This window comes from Sciurus carolinensis, chromosome 10, assembly GCF_902686445.1.
Source record: "Sciurus carolinensis chromosome 10, mSciCar1.2, whole genome shotgun sequence".
Lineage (NCBI taxonomy): Eukaryota > Metazoa > Chordata > Mammalia > Rodentia > Sciuridae > Sciurus > Sciurus carolinensis.
In genome coordinates, this window is record NC_062222.1 from 140,448,016 (window position 1) to 140,463,482 (window position 15,467).

At 63.2% G+C, this 15,467-nt stretch overlaps 1 protein-coding gene across 4 annotated transcripts; it reads left to right on the forward strand.

Moving 5' to 3' along the window:
* Positions 1-2,411: 2,411 nt before the first annotated feature.
* Positions 2,412-15,322, forward strand: Dgkq (diacylglycerol kinase theta). 4 transcript variants are annotated; one of them, XM_047566352.1, is made up of 23 exons: positions 2,412-2,762; positions 5,294-5,373; positions 6,786-6,885; positions 7,184-7,269; positions 7,340-7,465; positions 7,572-7,725; positions 7,799-7,873; positions 7,959-8,059; positions 8,164-8,402; positions 8,480-8,570; positions 8,702-8,756; positions 8,952-9,013; positions 9,356-9,506; positions 9,741-9,779; positions 10,278-10,393; positions 12,006-12,157; positions 12,288-12,436; positions 12,575-12,753; positions 12,965-13,065; positions 13,152-13,298; positions 13,402-13,513; positions 13,586-13,738; positions 13,971-15,322. In XM_047566352.1, exons 1-23 carry the CDS (start codon positions 2,507-2,509, stop codon positions 14,070-14,072), a joined length of 2,826 nt encoding a protein of 941 aa, XP_047422308.1. In that variant the 5' UTR covers positions 2,412-2,506; the 3' UTR covers positions 14,073-15,322. The 4 variants fall into 4 exon arrangements, with proteins under 4 accessions (XP_047422308.1, XP_047422309.1, XP_047422312.1 ...); XM_047566354.1 differs by having other exon boundaries at positions 2,557-2,686; XM_047566353.1 differs by lacking the exon at positions 13,402-13,513.
* The last annotated feature ends 145 nt before the right edge of the window (positions 15,323-15,467 follow it).

Genomic DNA, 15,467 nt, shown 5'->3' on the forward strand with positions numbered 1-15,467 from the left:
TAACAGCCAAGTTCTGCCAATACCCCAGACCCATTGATAACAGAACAAATAAACTGGAATATACACAGTTCCTGCCAGGGGAGAGCAAGGGAGAGCAGCAATTAAATGGGCTGATCCTGGAGCTCTCAGGCAAAACACTAAGAGGGACACTGATCACCAAACGGCATACATACACGAATTCTGTTTCTGTGCCATTTGGCACAGGCCAGCACAGATGACAAGTCTGAGTGTCCTAGGGATGTCATAACAAGTACCACAGACTGGGTAGACTTAAAACTTAATGTTTAACAATCCTGGAGGCTGCAAGTCCCCAGCAAGGTGTCCAGGGCTGGCTCCCCTGAGGCTGTGAGGGAGCTTCTGTCCTGGACCCCCCTGGGGCTCCTTGGCTCATAGAACCAGCACCCTGACCTCTGCTGTCCTGGTCACGGACGTTCTCCCTGTCTGCTCCCCTTTCATGAGGACACCAGTAGTGGGGACGAGGTCCCATCCTAATGACCTTGTTTTAACTTGACCATCTCTGGAAAGTTCCTGTCTTCAACGGAGGTCACATTCCAAGGTGCTAAGGACTGGACTCCCAACATATAAACCTGGGGGCACACTTTTGCCATGATGGTACACAGTGGCTCTTTGGGGAGGGGGGAGGGAAGTAGATCTCTCCAGAACCTGACCATGTCAGCACCCCGATACTGGACTTCCGGTCTCCAAAGCCCAGAGAAATAAGCTGATTAATCCACCATGGCATTTTGTTCTGGAGCCAGATCTAAGACAGTGGGGAGGGTGAATGGGAGAGACAATGCCACAGACGAGTGGGGGTCAGGAACCTGGAGGGGCCTGTGCAAGAGATCATCCCAAGAGCTGCTGAAGATGCTGACACACAGTCCCCATCTGGCGGGTGCTGTTTGGTTTCAACCATTGCAGAGGTTTCAGGTTTTAAGACACCTTCCGTGGTAAGCTGCTAATTGCTCTGGAAGATATTCTGGGAAGTTTGTGGAAGGGTATGATGGAAATGCAGGCTGTTTTAGTTGACGTGCTGCCTCAGGAAACGGAGTTCTGGCAGAAGCAGTCAGATGTGCTCTATTTTCCCCTAGGGCAGAGGTGTCTCTGTGAACACTGCTGTTCTTTAGATGTCACTACAGTCTGGGCTGCGGGGGTGGCCTCGGTGAACCTCTGCCTCTTCCAGGCTCCAGGGCTGGGTCGAAGCCCTCCCAGAGCCAAGAGCAGGTGGGCCTGGACAGAGGCAGGTCCAGGGCCCGATTTGGCTGAAGCCAGAAGGGTGTGCTGAGGAGAAAGGAGAGAGGAGTGGAAACCAGCGTCCTTACCGCTGGCTGGCTGGAACGGGCAGGGTAAGGGGAGGGCTTTCGGCTGAGGGCAGCGCTGTGCTGCTCTCTAGGTGAAGACGGCTTACCCAGGGTTCTGCCCTCAGCTGCAGCACAAGTGGACCTGTCCTGCAGGCATGGAGGTCCAAGCCTCCCCTCCCAGCTTCTCAAGGGTCTGCTCTTCTTTTTAGACGGTCACTGGAACCAAGGACAAACGTCCTGTCTCCCATTCAGAAGTTCCAGCACATTCCCAGGCATTTCCTCTGCAGCAGCCCTGCCTGGAGACATTATCCTCTCCTAATGTGCCCCTCTCTGTTTTACTCTTCCCCTGGGATTGTCCTTTTGCTTGACCCTGCAGGTTCCTGCTCTGCCCTGGTGGTGGCTTGGCTGGAGGCATCTAGATGTCCTGCAGGAGCCCTTTGGCTCAGATACACAGTGAGGCCTCCCCAACTTCAACCATGGTCAGGCCCACAGGGTCAGGTTCTCCCTGCTGGCAAAGGAAATAGGTGACCAGTATGGACCCTGACCCCAGATGTCAGCAGCAACACTCTGACAAGACAAAGTCGTGCATGCTGGGGTTGCCCCTCCACTGAGTGACCAGCTCCATGGATTCCAGAACTGGGAGCGTGGTGGGAAAGTGACCAGGAGTGCGACAGGGCAGGTCAGCACGAACCCCGCTTCCAGCGACACTGCAGAGGCACGCAGGGTCCCAGCCCTGGAACCCTCACTGCTCTCCTGCCCTCGGGCGGAAAGGCAGAGCCTGGGCCTCGCTGGGATCAGCGTCCTGCGTCGGAGGTGTAGATCAGCACAGTCACAAGCATGGAAACCGCAGGTGCAAAGTCCCCCTGTCCGGGGTCGCGAGGCCGCGTGCGGGGAAATAGTCTCGGCTGGGGCCTGCCAGATGGTCGCAGGCGGTCAGGAAGAGACCAAGTCCATCAACTCCCTCCCTCAGCCCGCGCGAGCTGGGCCTGAACCAGACCTTCGTATCCCGATCTCGCCTCGCTGTCCCCGCCCTCACCAGGCCCCGCCCACAGTCACTGGCCCCTCCCCACTGACCGCAGGCCCCGCCCCGCGCCTGCGCAGTGTGCAGCGCAGTCGGAAGCCGGCGCAGGCGGAGCACTGTTCCAGTCTTTCAGCGCGGACCCGGCCTGCACCCGCCCGCCAGTCCGGGCTCGGGCTGTCGGGCCGGGATGGCGGCGGCGACCGAGCCCGGGGCACGCGCCTGGCTGGGTGGCGGCTCCTTGCGCCCCGGCAGCCCGGCCAGCAGCCCCGTGCTGGGTGCCCGAGGCCGCGCGCGCCCCGGGCCGGGGCCAGAGCAGTCTGGCAGCAGAGCCCCCAGCCCCGCCGCTCCGGGCCACAGCTTCCGGAAGGTGACGCTCACCAAGCCCACCTTCTGCCACCTCTGCTCCGACTTTGTCTGGGGGCTGGCCGGGTTCCTGTGCGATGGTGAGAGCGCGCCGCCGGCCTGGGCCTCCTCCCGAGGGCCGCGGGCCCGCACGGGCCTTGCCCCCAGGAGTGCGGCGCAGGGCCTCAGCCGCTCATCCCTGCCCCTCCTGCCGCGGGGTTCCTGGGCTCCCTGGTCGGGGGTGGGGGATTGTAGCCACGGTGTGGCGCTGGGGTTGGGTGGGGGGCAGTTGCAGGGTCCGGGGGGCGGGGGGAGCCAGCTGGCCCTGAGGCAGCCCGGACCTCTCTGGGGTTCCCAGGTCTGACTGCATCTCTGGGCGACTGGGCAGTAGGGATGGGCAAGCCGGCTGACCTGAGCGGCAAATGCTGGTCATTCTCTTCGTGAATGCATGCTGCTGCCCAGGACCTAGTGCTGGCTCTGCTCAGACTCTGCTGCGGGGAGAGCTGGGCTGGGCCTCCTCCCAGGTGTGGCGTGTCCCAACAGGGCTCCCACCCAGCTGCCAAGCCAGCCCAGGCAGCTCTCTGCTTCAAGGATGCTTCCGGGCTGGGCCTCTTCTGGCCCTTCCTCATGTCACCAGGCAGGCCTTGGGACCCTCAGCCCAGCCTGAGTGGAACACATGGACCTTTGGCACTTCCTGAGCCCTGGTCAGGGGCTGGAGGTGGGACTGACTGAGGAACCTCTGCCCTGCTCATAGAGACAGGCCTTTGCTCTAGGGTGGAGCCACTCAGGCCAGACACTCACACAGGGATGTCCTCTGTCAATGAAAAGGGTGTGGTGGTCCTGACTCCCAGGCTGGCCAGCTGGCATGGGGTGCTCACTGTGTTTTTTTTTTTTTTGTCACCGTGGTTTTTCTGTCAGCTCAGAGACTACACTGCTCTGCCTGCTCCCAGGAGCAGGCAGGGGCTCCATTGTGGAGGGTGTGCATATGCAGGCCAAGTCAGGCTAGATCTCAGGACCCCACACACAGGTGAGAGGTGGAACACAGGGCTGCATGCAGGTAGAGGGCTAGCCCACAGCATTCACTGCACAGGTGAAAGGTACGGAAGCAGAGCTCCAGGTCTGAGGTTAATCCCTGTGAAGGTGAAAGGTGATGAACATGGAACTGTAGGTTTGAGGGCAGACCCAGGATCCCTGTCGTGGTGAGAGATCTGAAGGCAGGAGCTGAAGTCTAAGACTAGACCCTTGTTCCCCTTCACAAAAGGGCCCCTTGCAGGTGGGTTCTACGTTGAAGGGGCTCAGGAATCTTCAGCCTTGTCTTGGGCAAAGCAGCTGACTGAGGAGCTGGCCTGGTGTGTGGGAGGTGGGGGTCCACAGGTTGGGGCTCCCGAGGGCAGCCCCCCAGCTTGCCCTCTAGGGAGTGCCCGTCTAAGAATGGGCCTGTCTCAGGCCCCACAGACAGGTTAACTCTGGGTAGTTTCGGCAGTTTTGTCCTTTGCCCCTGTGACCTTGTCCACCTTTCCTACCCTTGGGGCCCAGCTCAGACTCCTTGCCCCTCTGTCCTCTCTTGGTCGCTTGGTTCTGAATGTGCCACTACAGACTGCCCCCCGCTTCTGATCATCCATCTGCTGCTGAGCCTTTGCTCCTGCTGAGGCCCTGGGACTTGCCACCTCCCCAGGATCAAGGTGCTGTGTCTGCTGGCCCTGGGGCTGTCCTGGCCTCCCACCCACTACAGCCAGTGTTTAAGACACACTGCCTTTGGAGGCTCAGGGCAGTCTGCCTGCTGGCAACTCCTGCCTTTGGGAACCCTTACCTGGCTAGGTGTCCCACCTACCTGGTGTGGCTCTGGACATCAGGCACACCCCTTAGAAGGTGACGGGCAGTTAGGAATGGACACAGTTTCGGGAGTGAGTGGGAAGAGTATCCCAGGCAGAGCTGCTCTTGGGAGGTGTGCAGAGATGCAGAAGCTTATGAAGCCTCTGCCTGCTGAGGGCCAGCTGCAGAGGTGCGGGGGCCTTGCCTGCTGTCTTCCAGGATGGCCACAACACCAGGTCCTGGCTGTAGATGAGGGTGGGGAACGTGGGGGTCTTGTGTCAGTGTGTCACCTGGCCTCAGCCCTGGGATGGCAGGAGTGCCTTCTCCACTGCCCAGTGGGACAAGGCAGGGGCAGCACAACAGCTCACCTGTAGGCAATCCTGCTCAGCTGTCCAAGGGAAGGAGCAGTGGATAGCCCTGAGCACCTGGGTGGGTCCCCAGGTGTCCTCCTGCGGGGCCAGTCCCACAGGGCACACGCCACACTGCCTGCCCACTAGCAGGTGAACTGTGGAGGAGACAGTGCAGTAGAGAGCAGGCATGGGTACCAGGTGCAGCGTGCAGGGCGCCGGGGCTGGGTGCTCTGACTCAGCACCACTGTCTCTGCCCTGCAGTGACATCCACAGCTCTGCACAACGTAGCCTCTTCCACTGCCTGGCCAGGACCCTCTGCACTGGGCACCCAGACCCTGTGGAAGATGCCAGTGCCCTGCTGTGGTTCTGCTGAGCAAGACTGGGGGCTGGGTCCTGGGTCCTCTCAGCTCCTGGGTGGGAGGTAGCTGCCCAGCAGGACCAGACCACTGACGTAGCTCTTGTTCCCACAGTCTGCAACTTCATGTCCCACGAGAAGTGCCTGAAGCACGTGAGGACTCCATGCACGGGCACCGCGCCCAGCCTGGTGCGGGTGAGTGCCAGCCCGGCCGTGCGCGTGGGCCCTTGTGGGTCGGGCTGCCTGGCTGTCCTCCTGTCAGCTTGGTCACACTGTGATTAAGAAGCAAAGGGCACAATCCTGCTCAGCTGTCCAAGGGAAGGAGCAGTGGATAGCCCTGAGCACCTGGGTGGGTCCCCAGGTGTCCTCCTGCGGGGCCAGTCCCACAGGGCACACGCCACACTGCCTGCCCACTAGCAGGTGAACTGTGGAGGAGACAGTGCAGTAGAGAGCAGGCATGGGTACCAGGTGCAGCGTGCAGGGCGCCGGGGCTGGGTGCTCTGACTCAGCACCACCGTCTCTGCCCTGCAGTGACATCCACAGCTCTGCACAACGTAGCCCTTGGGCCCACGCTCATGCAAACAGAAGGTCCAAGCCAGGAGCTGGAGGAATTTGACCATGTACTTCCCTCTGTAGAGTTCTCCACGGGGTGTCGAGGTGCCTGGCTGTCGTTGCTGGGTGCGGGGACTTCCCTTCTCTGGGTGATGGCGGCCAGTGTTTAGGGAGGACTGATGGCCTCAGTCGCCACCTCTGCCCCTGCACACTGCTCCACACCCCACTTACCTGCCGCCTAGCTGGCCCCGAGGAGTGGCGCTGCTGACCACCACCCTTGTTTCCGTGTGCTGGGGCTCAGGGCAGCAGGGCTGTTGGTGGGTGAAGGGCCGGGCTGCAGGCCACCTGCTGCCAGGTGGGCTCTGGCTGGGTGTCTGCCTGGCATGCTTGGTGCTGTGTTTGGGGGAACGGCTTGATCACCATGTGTGAGCACAGAGGGCCTGAGCATGCTGGCTTCAGCTGCTGGCTTGGGGTGCCACATCTGGGGTGGCCCTCCCATGGACAGCTGTGGCTCCATTTCCTACAGTTTGTCTTAATGTCTGCTTTTTCACTTTACTAAATTTAAAAAAAAAAAGTCATAAATTTCAAATACATGTGATAAAGATTTAGAGGATATGGATATTTTAAAAAGCCAGGCATGGTGGCACACACCTGTAATTCCAGAGACTTAGAGACTGAGGCAGGAGGATCGCAAGTTCAAGTCTAGCTTGGGCAACTCAGTGAGGCCCTCTCAAAATAAAAAATAAAAAGGACTGGGGGTGTAGCTCAGTGGTAAAGGGCCCCACCTAGTACCGAAAAATAAGAGAGAAATAAGCTTTAGCCTCCGTGCCCTTCTGCTGTGCACTGGTAACTGAAGGCCTGGAGCGGGACGGGCGGCAGGGTGAGGGCCTGACTCCTCTCCATCTCTCATGGAAAGGCAGCAAAGGTTACAGTCCTGTGGCCCAACTGCCTCCCAGAGGTGGACCTGGGGGTGGTGGCCTCAGGAACCTCTGGAGGGGAGGAGGCAGCTGCCAGGGCTGAGGCAGGCACAGGCTGAGGCTTGCTCTGCCCTGCAGGTCCCTGTAGCCCACTGCTTTGGCCCCCGGGGCCTTTACAAGCGCAGGTTCTGCTCTGTGTGCCGCAAGGGCCTGGAGGCACCCGCTCTTCGCTGTGAAGGTACCCCTGGCTCCACTAGCCCCTCGGCCAGGCCCCTCACCCAGGGCCTGGTTTCTGTTGCCCAGGGTGGCCTGTCCTCTGGTAGCCTGCCCCCAACCCGCGGTTCTAGAGGGGGGTGGGGATCGGTGCAGGGCCAGCGTGGGGGCTTCTGCTGCGGGGGTGCACACCAGGCCCAGTGCAGGTAGGCAGGGAGGGGAATCCTCGGTGTCAGGGCCGGGGTCACCCCAGCCCACGGGAGGCCTGCGAGGAGGGCGGGGGCAGGGGCACGGTGAGAGCCCTAACCCTGCCCGCCCCCCAGTGTGTGAGCTGCACGTTCACCCCGACTGTGTGCCCTTCGCCTGCAGCGACTGCCGCCAGTGCCACCAGGATGGCCACCAGGACCACGTGAGTGCAGGGGCCTGGGCGTGAGGGCGGCCGGGCGGGGCGGCCACGCCGCTGACCGTCCCCTCCACAGGACGTGCACCACCACCACTGGCGGGAGGGGAACTTGCCCTCTGGCGCGCGCTGTGAGGTTTGCAGGAAGACGTGCGGGTCCTCAGATGTGCCGGCCGGCGTGCGCTGCGAGTGGTGTGGCGTCCAGGTGGGTGTGGCCCGAGGAGGGGCGGGGCGGCCTTTCCGAGGGTGCGGTCTGCCCTGGCCTGGGGAGACCCGCCCCCGCCCGGCATCAGCTGGCCCGCGTCCCCCAGGCCCACTCGGTGTGCTCCGCGGCGCTCGCCCCCGAGTGCGCGTTCGGGCGCCTGCGCTCCCTGGTGCTGCCCCCCTCGTGTGTGCGCCTGCTGTCCCGCAACTTCAGCAAGAGGCACTGCTTCCGCATCGCGGAGACGGTGGCGCCGGAGCCAGGTGAGACGGGGCGGCCCTGGGCACCAGGGGCCAGGCGGGCAGTGTTGGTGACAGGTGCACGTCCACTCTGCAGGTGACAGGGATGAGGGAGCAGACGGAAGCACTGCTGGGGTGCTGGGCAGAGAGGCCCTGGCGGCTCCTGAGTCTGGTCAGTGCCCTGGTCGTGGTTGGCCTGTCCCTGCCCTGTCCCCACGTCCCCACCACTGGGGTTCTCACCGTCCCTCCTGTCCCAGGCAAGCAGACCCTGAAGATCTTTGATGGCAACGACGCCATCAGGAGAAACCAGTTCCGCCTGGTGACTGTTCCTCGGCTGGCCACCAGCCAGGAGGTGCTGGTAAGAGGAGGCCAGGGCAGAGGAGGCCAGGGCAGAGGAGGCCAGGGCAGGCCGCCTGCCTGTGAGGCCCCCGCCTGCCTCCCACAGCTGTGCCCACCCCGCAGGAGGCGGCGCTGCGGGCCTACTGTGTCAGCGAGGACTCTCGGGACTTTGAGCTGCAGGCGCTGCCCCTGCCCTCGCGGAGTGGTGACACCCAGGCCCTGGGAAAGGCTGGGCGAGGTGGGCCTGCGGAGGAGGAGGGCGGCAGAGTCCCTGGGCCCCAGGAGCCCATGCCCGAGGCCTGGGTCATCCGGTCCTTGCCTCGGACACAGGAGGTCCTGAAGATCTACCCAGGCTGGCTCAAGTGAGGCCCAAGGCGAGGGTCTGCTGGGTGAGTGGGTGGGGGGGCCGCGGCCCAAGCTCCGAGCCTGTCCCCCGCAGGGTGGGCGTGGCCTACGTGTCCATCCGTGTGACCCCACAGAGCACGGCGCAGGCCCTGGTCCTGGAGGTCCTCCCTCTGCTCGGGCGCCAGGTGCGTATGCTGGCCTTGCCTGCCTCTGCCTCGCCGGGGGTGACCTAGCCGGGGGCCCTGTCTCTGTTGCTGCAGGTGTCCTGGGGAGGTGGGAGCTGGGCCAGGCCTGATGGCCCGTCCCTGCCTCGCAGGTCGAGGGTCCTGAGAGCTTCCAGCTGGTCGAGGTGCTCATGGGCAGCAAGCAAGGTGGGTGAGCAGGCTGGGCAGTGCTCCTCGGCCTGCATGTGTCCTGGGCCCGGCCTCTGCCTCCCGAGCCTAGGGTGTCTCCCAGGATGTTGGGGCATCTTGCCTGTGTCCCCATGTGCCCTGGGTTCTCAGGGTGGCTGTTGGCTGATGTAGGGAGGAGCCAGACCCTAATGGGCTATGCCCTCAACCCTACAGTCCAGCGGACAGTGCTGGCAGATGAAGAGCCCCTGCTCGATCGGCTTCAGGACATCCGGCAGGTCAGTGGGTGTGGAGCTGGCCACAGGGAGCTGCTGGCCCTCAGCATGGCCTTTGCCCCACGGAGGGGTGTGTCCTCAGATACTGCATCCTCGCCAGCAGGCAGCTGACTGCCCTGGCTGGCAGCGTCCACTATGAAACATCATCACCCCCAGCAGGAGGGCCTTGAGCCACAGACTGCCCCTGTTTCTTGGGCGCTCAGGGCTGGCCCAGAGGAAGGCAGTCCTGGTTCCCCTCTTACTGCGCCCCAGGGACATTCCACTGCCCCTGGTGGATGGGGAGGGCAGAGGGACTGGCGCTGGGGGCCCTGCCCAGCATCCCTACGGCCCTTGCCCTCCCCACAGACATCGGTGCGGCAGGTGAGCCAGACGCGGTTCTATGTCACTGAGAGCCGGACCATGACCCCGCACGTCTCTCTGTTCGTGGGTGGTCTGCCACCTGGCCTGTCCCCCCAGGAGTATGGTCACCTGCTGCATGAGGCCATGGCCACTAAAGGTGTGACCCTGGGCTGGCCAGGGCTTCTGGCTAGGGTGGTTCTCCTGCCTTTCCCACCAGCTGGGCCCCGGCTTGGTTTCTGCCTAGGCAGAGCCCACTCAGCTCTCTGACCTTTCATTCCCCAGGGATCTCTGCTTCCCTCAGGGGGCAGGCCCTGCTCTGGAGTGGGAAGCCCTTGGGAAGGGGGATCGGGCAGCCTTGGCAGCACGTGCCCTGACGTAAGTCTCTCTGCAGCTGCCGTGGTGTCTGTGAGCCATGTCTACAACTCCCAAGGTGAGCTGTGCCCACACTCCAGAGGTGGGCAGGGCCAGCTCTCCCTCCTCCAGGGCTTGGCGACATCCCTGCCTGACTTCTGATGCTTGCGTCAGCGTGGCTCAGGCTCCGCTGTGCCCTCCAGGCCTTGCTGCCATGGCCCTGCCTTCTCCTGGGGAGGTTCCAAATGCCCCAGTAACCTGCCTACTTGTGGGCGTGCCCCAGGGTAGCCTGGGACCCTGGTGTGGGGAAGGCCCACTGCCCACTGTTGGGTTTGGTAGCTGAGCCTGGCCATCCTTGAAGCACCGTGGGGTGGGGAGGCCCTCACTGTAGATGCCAGCTTCCAGGGGCTGACTCTGGTTGGCTGTGCCAGAGCTGGGCTGTTGACAGGTGGACAGACCCTGCCCTGGGCATGGTGGGGGTGCCCCGGTGGGTGTGCAGGGCCGGCCCCTGCACTGCCCCGTGGGCTAGGTAGGGTGGTGTGCAGGGTAGGCTCCCCCAGCTCTGGCGCCTTTGCAGGTGCGGTGGTGCTGGACGTGACCTGCTTTGCCGAGGCCGAGCGGTTGTACATGCTGGGCAGGGACACAGCTGTGCGTGGCCGGCCACTGTCAGTGCTGGTGCTCCCAGATGTGCTGGTGAGTGGGCGGCTCTGCGGCTCTGTGGCTCCCTGAGGGTGGCAGGTGTGCGTCTCCCATCCTCACGGCTGGCGTGCTGAGCCAGCATCCCCCTGGAGTTTGCGGGGGCTGGTAGGTGCCACCTCGGTCAGGCCTCGTAGCCTAGGATGGACAAGGCTGCCCACTTTACACCAGAGGGACAGAGGTCAGAGAGTCAGTGCTTGCCTGGTGGGTGAGACCCGCTCTTGGGGGCCAGGGTTGGCTGTCCTCTCTGGATCCCAAGGCCTCTACCCTGTTGGGAGGCCACAGGACACAGCTGCAGACTACACAGAACACGTGGGGTCTGCACAGTGGCTCCCTGCAAGAGCCAGAGCATGTGACTGCCAACATCCCACTGGCATGTCCTCTCCACCCCACCGGGAGGGCTTAGGGCCCCTGCTCCACACCCAGGGCTTAACCCGTTGGTGGAGCCTCTCTGCTGGCGACCCCCTCGAGAGCCAGCAGTGCCTGGAAGAGGGTGGCAGGGCAGCGAGGGCGGCACTGCCTGTGGGCACAGGTATGCGGGCACAGGTATGCAGCCGCAGGAGGGCTGCAGACGGGCCTCCATCCCACGCCGTCCTGGTGGTCTCTGGCTCAGTCCTGCCTGCCCCTGCTCACCCGTGAGTGCCCATGGTCACTTTGCCCTGCCTGCCTCTGCTCGTCCTGTGAAGCTCAGGTGTCCACGGCTTTTTGTTCTTGAATCCTGGCCCTTGACCCGCAGCTCAAGACCAGGAGAAATAGAGTTGGTCTGGGGGTCTGTGGCCAAGTGAGGAATGCCTGTAGGTCCCCCAGCCCGGTCCTACCTGGTCCTGTCCTGGCCAGGGCAGGTGGCTGTCCCCACTTTCTGAAGGCTCGGCCCCTGCAGGACAGGGCTCAGGCACGTCCCAGCCCGTCCGCTCGCTCCACGGGCGGAGCTGGGCCTGAAGCCGACACCACTTTCTCTCTCCCGTCAGCTGCCTGCCCTGGGGTGAGTGGGTAAGTGGTGAGCACAGGCGGCCTTGCCTGCCCCTCGGGCCACGTAGCCCCAAGTGTGTCCTCGCCCAGCCACGGTCCCGTCCGTGTGCCGCCGCCCACCCTGTGTCTGTCTCGTCACCCTACCCTGTTGCAGGGACCCTGCCTGGCCCATGTCTGGGCTCCTGGGCTGGTTCTTGGGGTTGCGTGTGGGAAGTGGGAGATGGGTTCTGTCCCACAGCCCGAGGGAGAAGTGTGGCCACCCTGGGAACAGCCTTGTTCCTGGTCGCTGTGTGGGCAGGGGGCCTGGGAGCTGCAGACCTTTGAGGGACAGCTGGGTGCCCTGTGAGGGCCAGGCCTCTGTGCTGGCCGGCAGCACCAGGCAGGGACCTCTGGGTCTGTGCCTGTGGGCATGTGGCCTGGCAGGCGGGTGTGGCTGGCCTTTGCCCTTGGAGTTCCAGGCAGCCAGCTGGCCTCCTTGCTGTCCACTGGCCACAGCCTGAGAACCAGGCTTTCGTTGAAAGAGGTCCTGCGGTCAGCACGGGGATGAGCGTGTGGGGATGCAGCGTGCCTTCCTCAGGAGGGCTGCTCTGGCCAGTGGACTCAGGCAGGCCTGCCCTAACCCAGCCCCCCTGCCTCTCAGCACATGAAGCTGCCCCCAGATTGCTGCCCGCTCCTCGTGTTTGTGAACCCTAAAAGCGGAGGCCTGAAGGGCCGAGACCTGCTCTGCAGTTTCCGCAGGCTGCTGAACCCACACCAGGTCTTCGAGCTGACCAACGGGGGGCCTCTTCCTGGGTGAGTCCGGGTCTGCTGCAGGCGGGAGGGCTTCCATGCTGCCTGTGGCCCCTGAGAACTTGAGGTTGCAGGAGGCATGTGGCTGGAGACAGGCTGCACAGTGGGGGACACTTCCCGTTTCCTGCCGCAGGTTCCATCTGTTCTCCCAGGTACCCTGCTTCCGGGTGCTGGTGTGTGGTGGCGATGGCACCGTGGGCTGGGTGCTTGGTGCTCTGGAGGAGACGCGACACCGTCTGGCCTGCCCACAGCCTCCTGTGGCCATCTTGCCCCTGGGCACAGGTGGGATCAGCCATCGAGTTAGAGATGGGCGCGTGGCCCTGAGTCTTGCTCCAGGCCTGTGCCGGGCTTTCTTGTCCCAGGTGGGGGCTCTGTTCTGTGGTGGCGCGTGGGAGTCACCGCGTCTCACCCGTGTACCAGGGAACGACCTTGGCCGAGTGCTCCGCTGGGGAGCGGGCTACAGCGGGGAAGACCCGTTCTCTGTGCTCGTGTCTGTGGATGAGGCTGACGCTGTGCTCATGGACCGCTGGACCATCCTGCTGGACGCCCAGGAGGCCAGTAGTGCTGAGAACAGTGTAGTGGACACAGAGCCCCCCAAGGTACTAGTGTGCCCCTTGCTGGGCTCTCGCGGGTGGCTCTTGAGGAGCGTGGGCATCTCCCTCCTCAGCCATGAGCAGGGGTGCTGGCACCCCCACTCGGAAGATGAGGCTCTCGCTCAACCACTGGTGTGGTGGGTTGCTCTGGGTGCTGTGGGCCGGCAGCAGGGTACCTAGAGGCTGGCTAGTGTGCTGGTGACACCCTTGTCCCCAGGTTGTGCAGATGAGCAACTACTGTGGGATTGGCATTGACGCTGAGCTCAGCCTGGACTTCCACCAGGCGAGGGAGGAGGAGCCCGGCAAGTTTACCAGCAGGTACCAGGAGGGCAGGCCAGGAGCTGGAGCTGCGGTTGGCAAGGCAGCAGTCCCTGGCCGATGACCACGGGTGTGCCCCTCGGCAGGTTCCACAATAAGGGTGTGTACGTGCGGGTCGGGCTGCAGAAGCTCAGCCACGCCCGCGGCCTGCACAGGGAGATCCGGCTGCAGGTGGAGCAGCAGGAGGTGGACCTGCCCAGCATCGAGGGCCTCATCTTCATCAACATCCCCAGGTGTGGGGCTGGGCTCCCAGGTGTGGGGCTGGGCCCCTGCAGCCCTGTCCAGCTGGGCCTAACCTGTGCACGCCCCTCCCTCTCCCTCTCCCTCTCGGGGCAGCTGGGGCTCAGGGGCTGACCTGTGGGGCTCAGACAGCGACCCAAGGTTTGAGAAGCCACGCATGGACGACGGGCTGCTGGAGGTGGTGGGTGTGACCGGCGTCGTGCACATGGTGAGCACTGGAGCCCAGTGGGCAGCCCGGTGGCTCCTGTGGGCCCACTAAGCCCAGCCTCCCTCTGCCCAGGGCCAGGTGCAGGGTGGGCTGCGCTCTGGGATCCGCATCGCCCAGGGCTCCTACTTCCGAGTCACGCTCCTCAAGGCCACTCCCGTGCAGGTGGATGGTGAGCCCTGGGTTCAGGCCCCGGGGCACATGATCATCTCAGCTGCTGGTCCCAAGGTATGTCGACTAGGGCCTGAAGCCAGGTGGGCTGTGGCTGTGGCGTGGCCATTGCTGCTCAAGTGGACTGTGCCTCCCAGAGGCCAGGTGGTCATGACAACATGAGACCTGGGCCTGAGAGGCCTAGCCGAGGGTGGGCAGTGGGCTGCTGACAGCCCCATCCAGGGCGTTGACCATCTGTGCTCCCAGAACTGGCCTATGCCATCCTGACCCCTCCCCCTGCCTCAAACAGGTGCACATGCTAAGGAAGGCCAAGCAGAGGCCCAGGAAGGTCGGTGCCGCCAGGGATGCCAGGGCAGACACCTCGTCTGCCCCTGAGGGTGACCCGAAGTAGAAGGCCGAGATGTGGCGGCCGGGCTGGGCTTCCTGTCTTCAGCTGCTCCGAGTTCACACACTGGCTGGCCAGCGGATGAACCTGGCTGTCACCCCAGGCCCAGGGGTCACCAGCTCTTGTCCTTGTCCGGTGTTCCACGGACACTGCTGGGTGGGCCATCTCCCCTCGGTTCAGTGATAGTTGTGTAGCAGGTTGGCACACAGGGACTGGGATCCCACACCTGTCAGTCAAGGGCAGCCCAAGCTGCCTTTCTGGGGGTGAGACACCCTCTTTGTACCCCTCCACCTGAGCCCCATGAACTGGACAGCACTGGACAAGGGCCATCATGTGGGCCTCTGACCTCATTTTGTGCCCCTGAGACCATTCCCCTGGACCACCTCCTGACCCTGCAGCAGCAAGTGCTGCTAGCTCTGCCGGCCCCACCTGGTAGGAGGGTGGCCACCTCTGCTTGTCCTGAGAAGGCAGCTTCCCTTGTTTTCTGGCTTGCACTGTGGCTGAGGTGAGGGAACCCGTCCACCTGCAGGCTAGCTGGAGTGTGGGCCAGGCCCTGAGCATACCCGCTCGGGCCCTGGGTCGAGGCAGGGGGCCTGCACTGCCAAGTGTAGGTTCCCTCCGGTGTGCTCCGCGCTGGAGACCCAGGCTCAGCCGCAGCCCTCACAGGCCTGCTGCTGCTCCCTTCCTGCCCTGGCCCCATGCCCCAGGCAGTTCTGCTTCTGGGCCTGGAGCACGTGCCAAGACGCTTCTCACCTCAGATTCTAAAGGAGTCTGACCAGAAACAAGAAACCCATGTGGGAAGTCTCCAGAGGCCCCCACCCCCCAAAGGGACCTCCAGTCAGATCTTTCCTCTCTGTCTGCTGGCACTGGATCTGCATGGCCATGGCCCTTGACCTCAGAAGTGGCTGTGGCCTGGCCTGCAGCCCTGGGGGTCTTGGTGCCACTCAGTCCCGCCCCTTCTGCTTCTGCCAAAACTGCAGACAAACGCATCCCGAGGGCCAGCTGTGTTCTCTGCATAGATGTTCCTTGTGTTCACGTCACCTGTGGTTCCAGAATCAGACCTTGGTGGTGCCTCTAGTTTTTGCCTTGATTCACACCTGCAGGAGGTGTCTGCTCGTTGTCAGTGTGGCTTGTCCTATTTATGCGAGACTGCCCCCAGGGTGTGTCCCTGAACACTAGTCCTCCTTGTGTGACTTACTGCTTCCTGATTGTGACCTAATTTATATCAGGATGAACAGAGTCTGGACTCCACTGTCCTGTGGCCATCTCTCCCTCATTTGTGTCGGTGACAGGTGGGGAGGGGTTGGTGGGCTGCAGACCCACCAGGGCAGCTCTGCACTACTGGGCGGGTGGGCCAGGGCATGGCTGCAGGAGGGCCACTAGCTTTCGGTTAGAGGGGCA

Excerpts from the sequence above, each read along its gene's own strand:
- Dgkq (XM_047566352.1), top strand. The coding sequence starts at position 2,507 with ATGGCGGCGGCGACCGAGCCCGGGGCACGCGCCTGGCTGGGTGGCGGC. Across the intron at positions 7,270-7,339 it reads AGGATGGCCACCAGGACCAC|GACGTGCACCACCACCACTG; the intron begins GTGAGTGCAGGG and ends TCCCCTCCACAG. Across the intron at positions 12,158-12,287 it reads AACGGGGGGCCTCTTCCTGG|GTTCCATCTGTTCTCCCAGG; the intron begins GTGAGTCCGGGT and ends TTCCTGCCGCAG.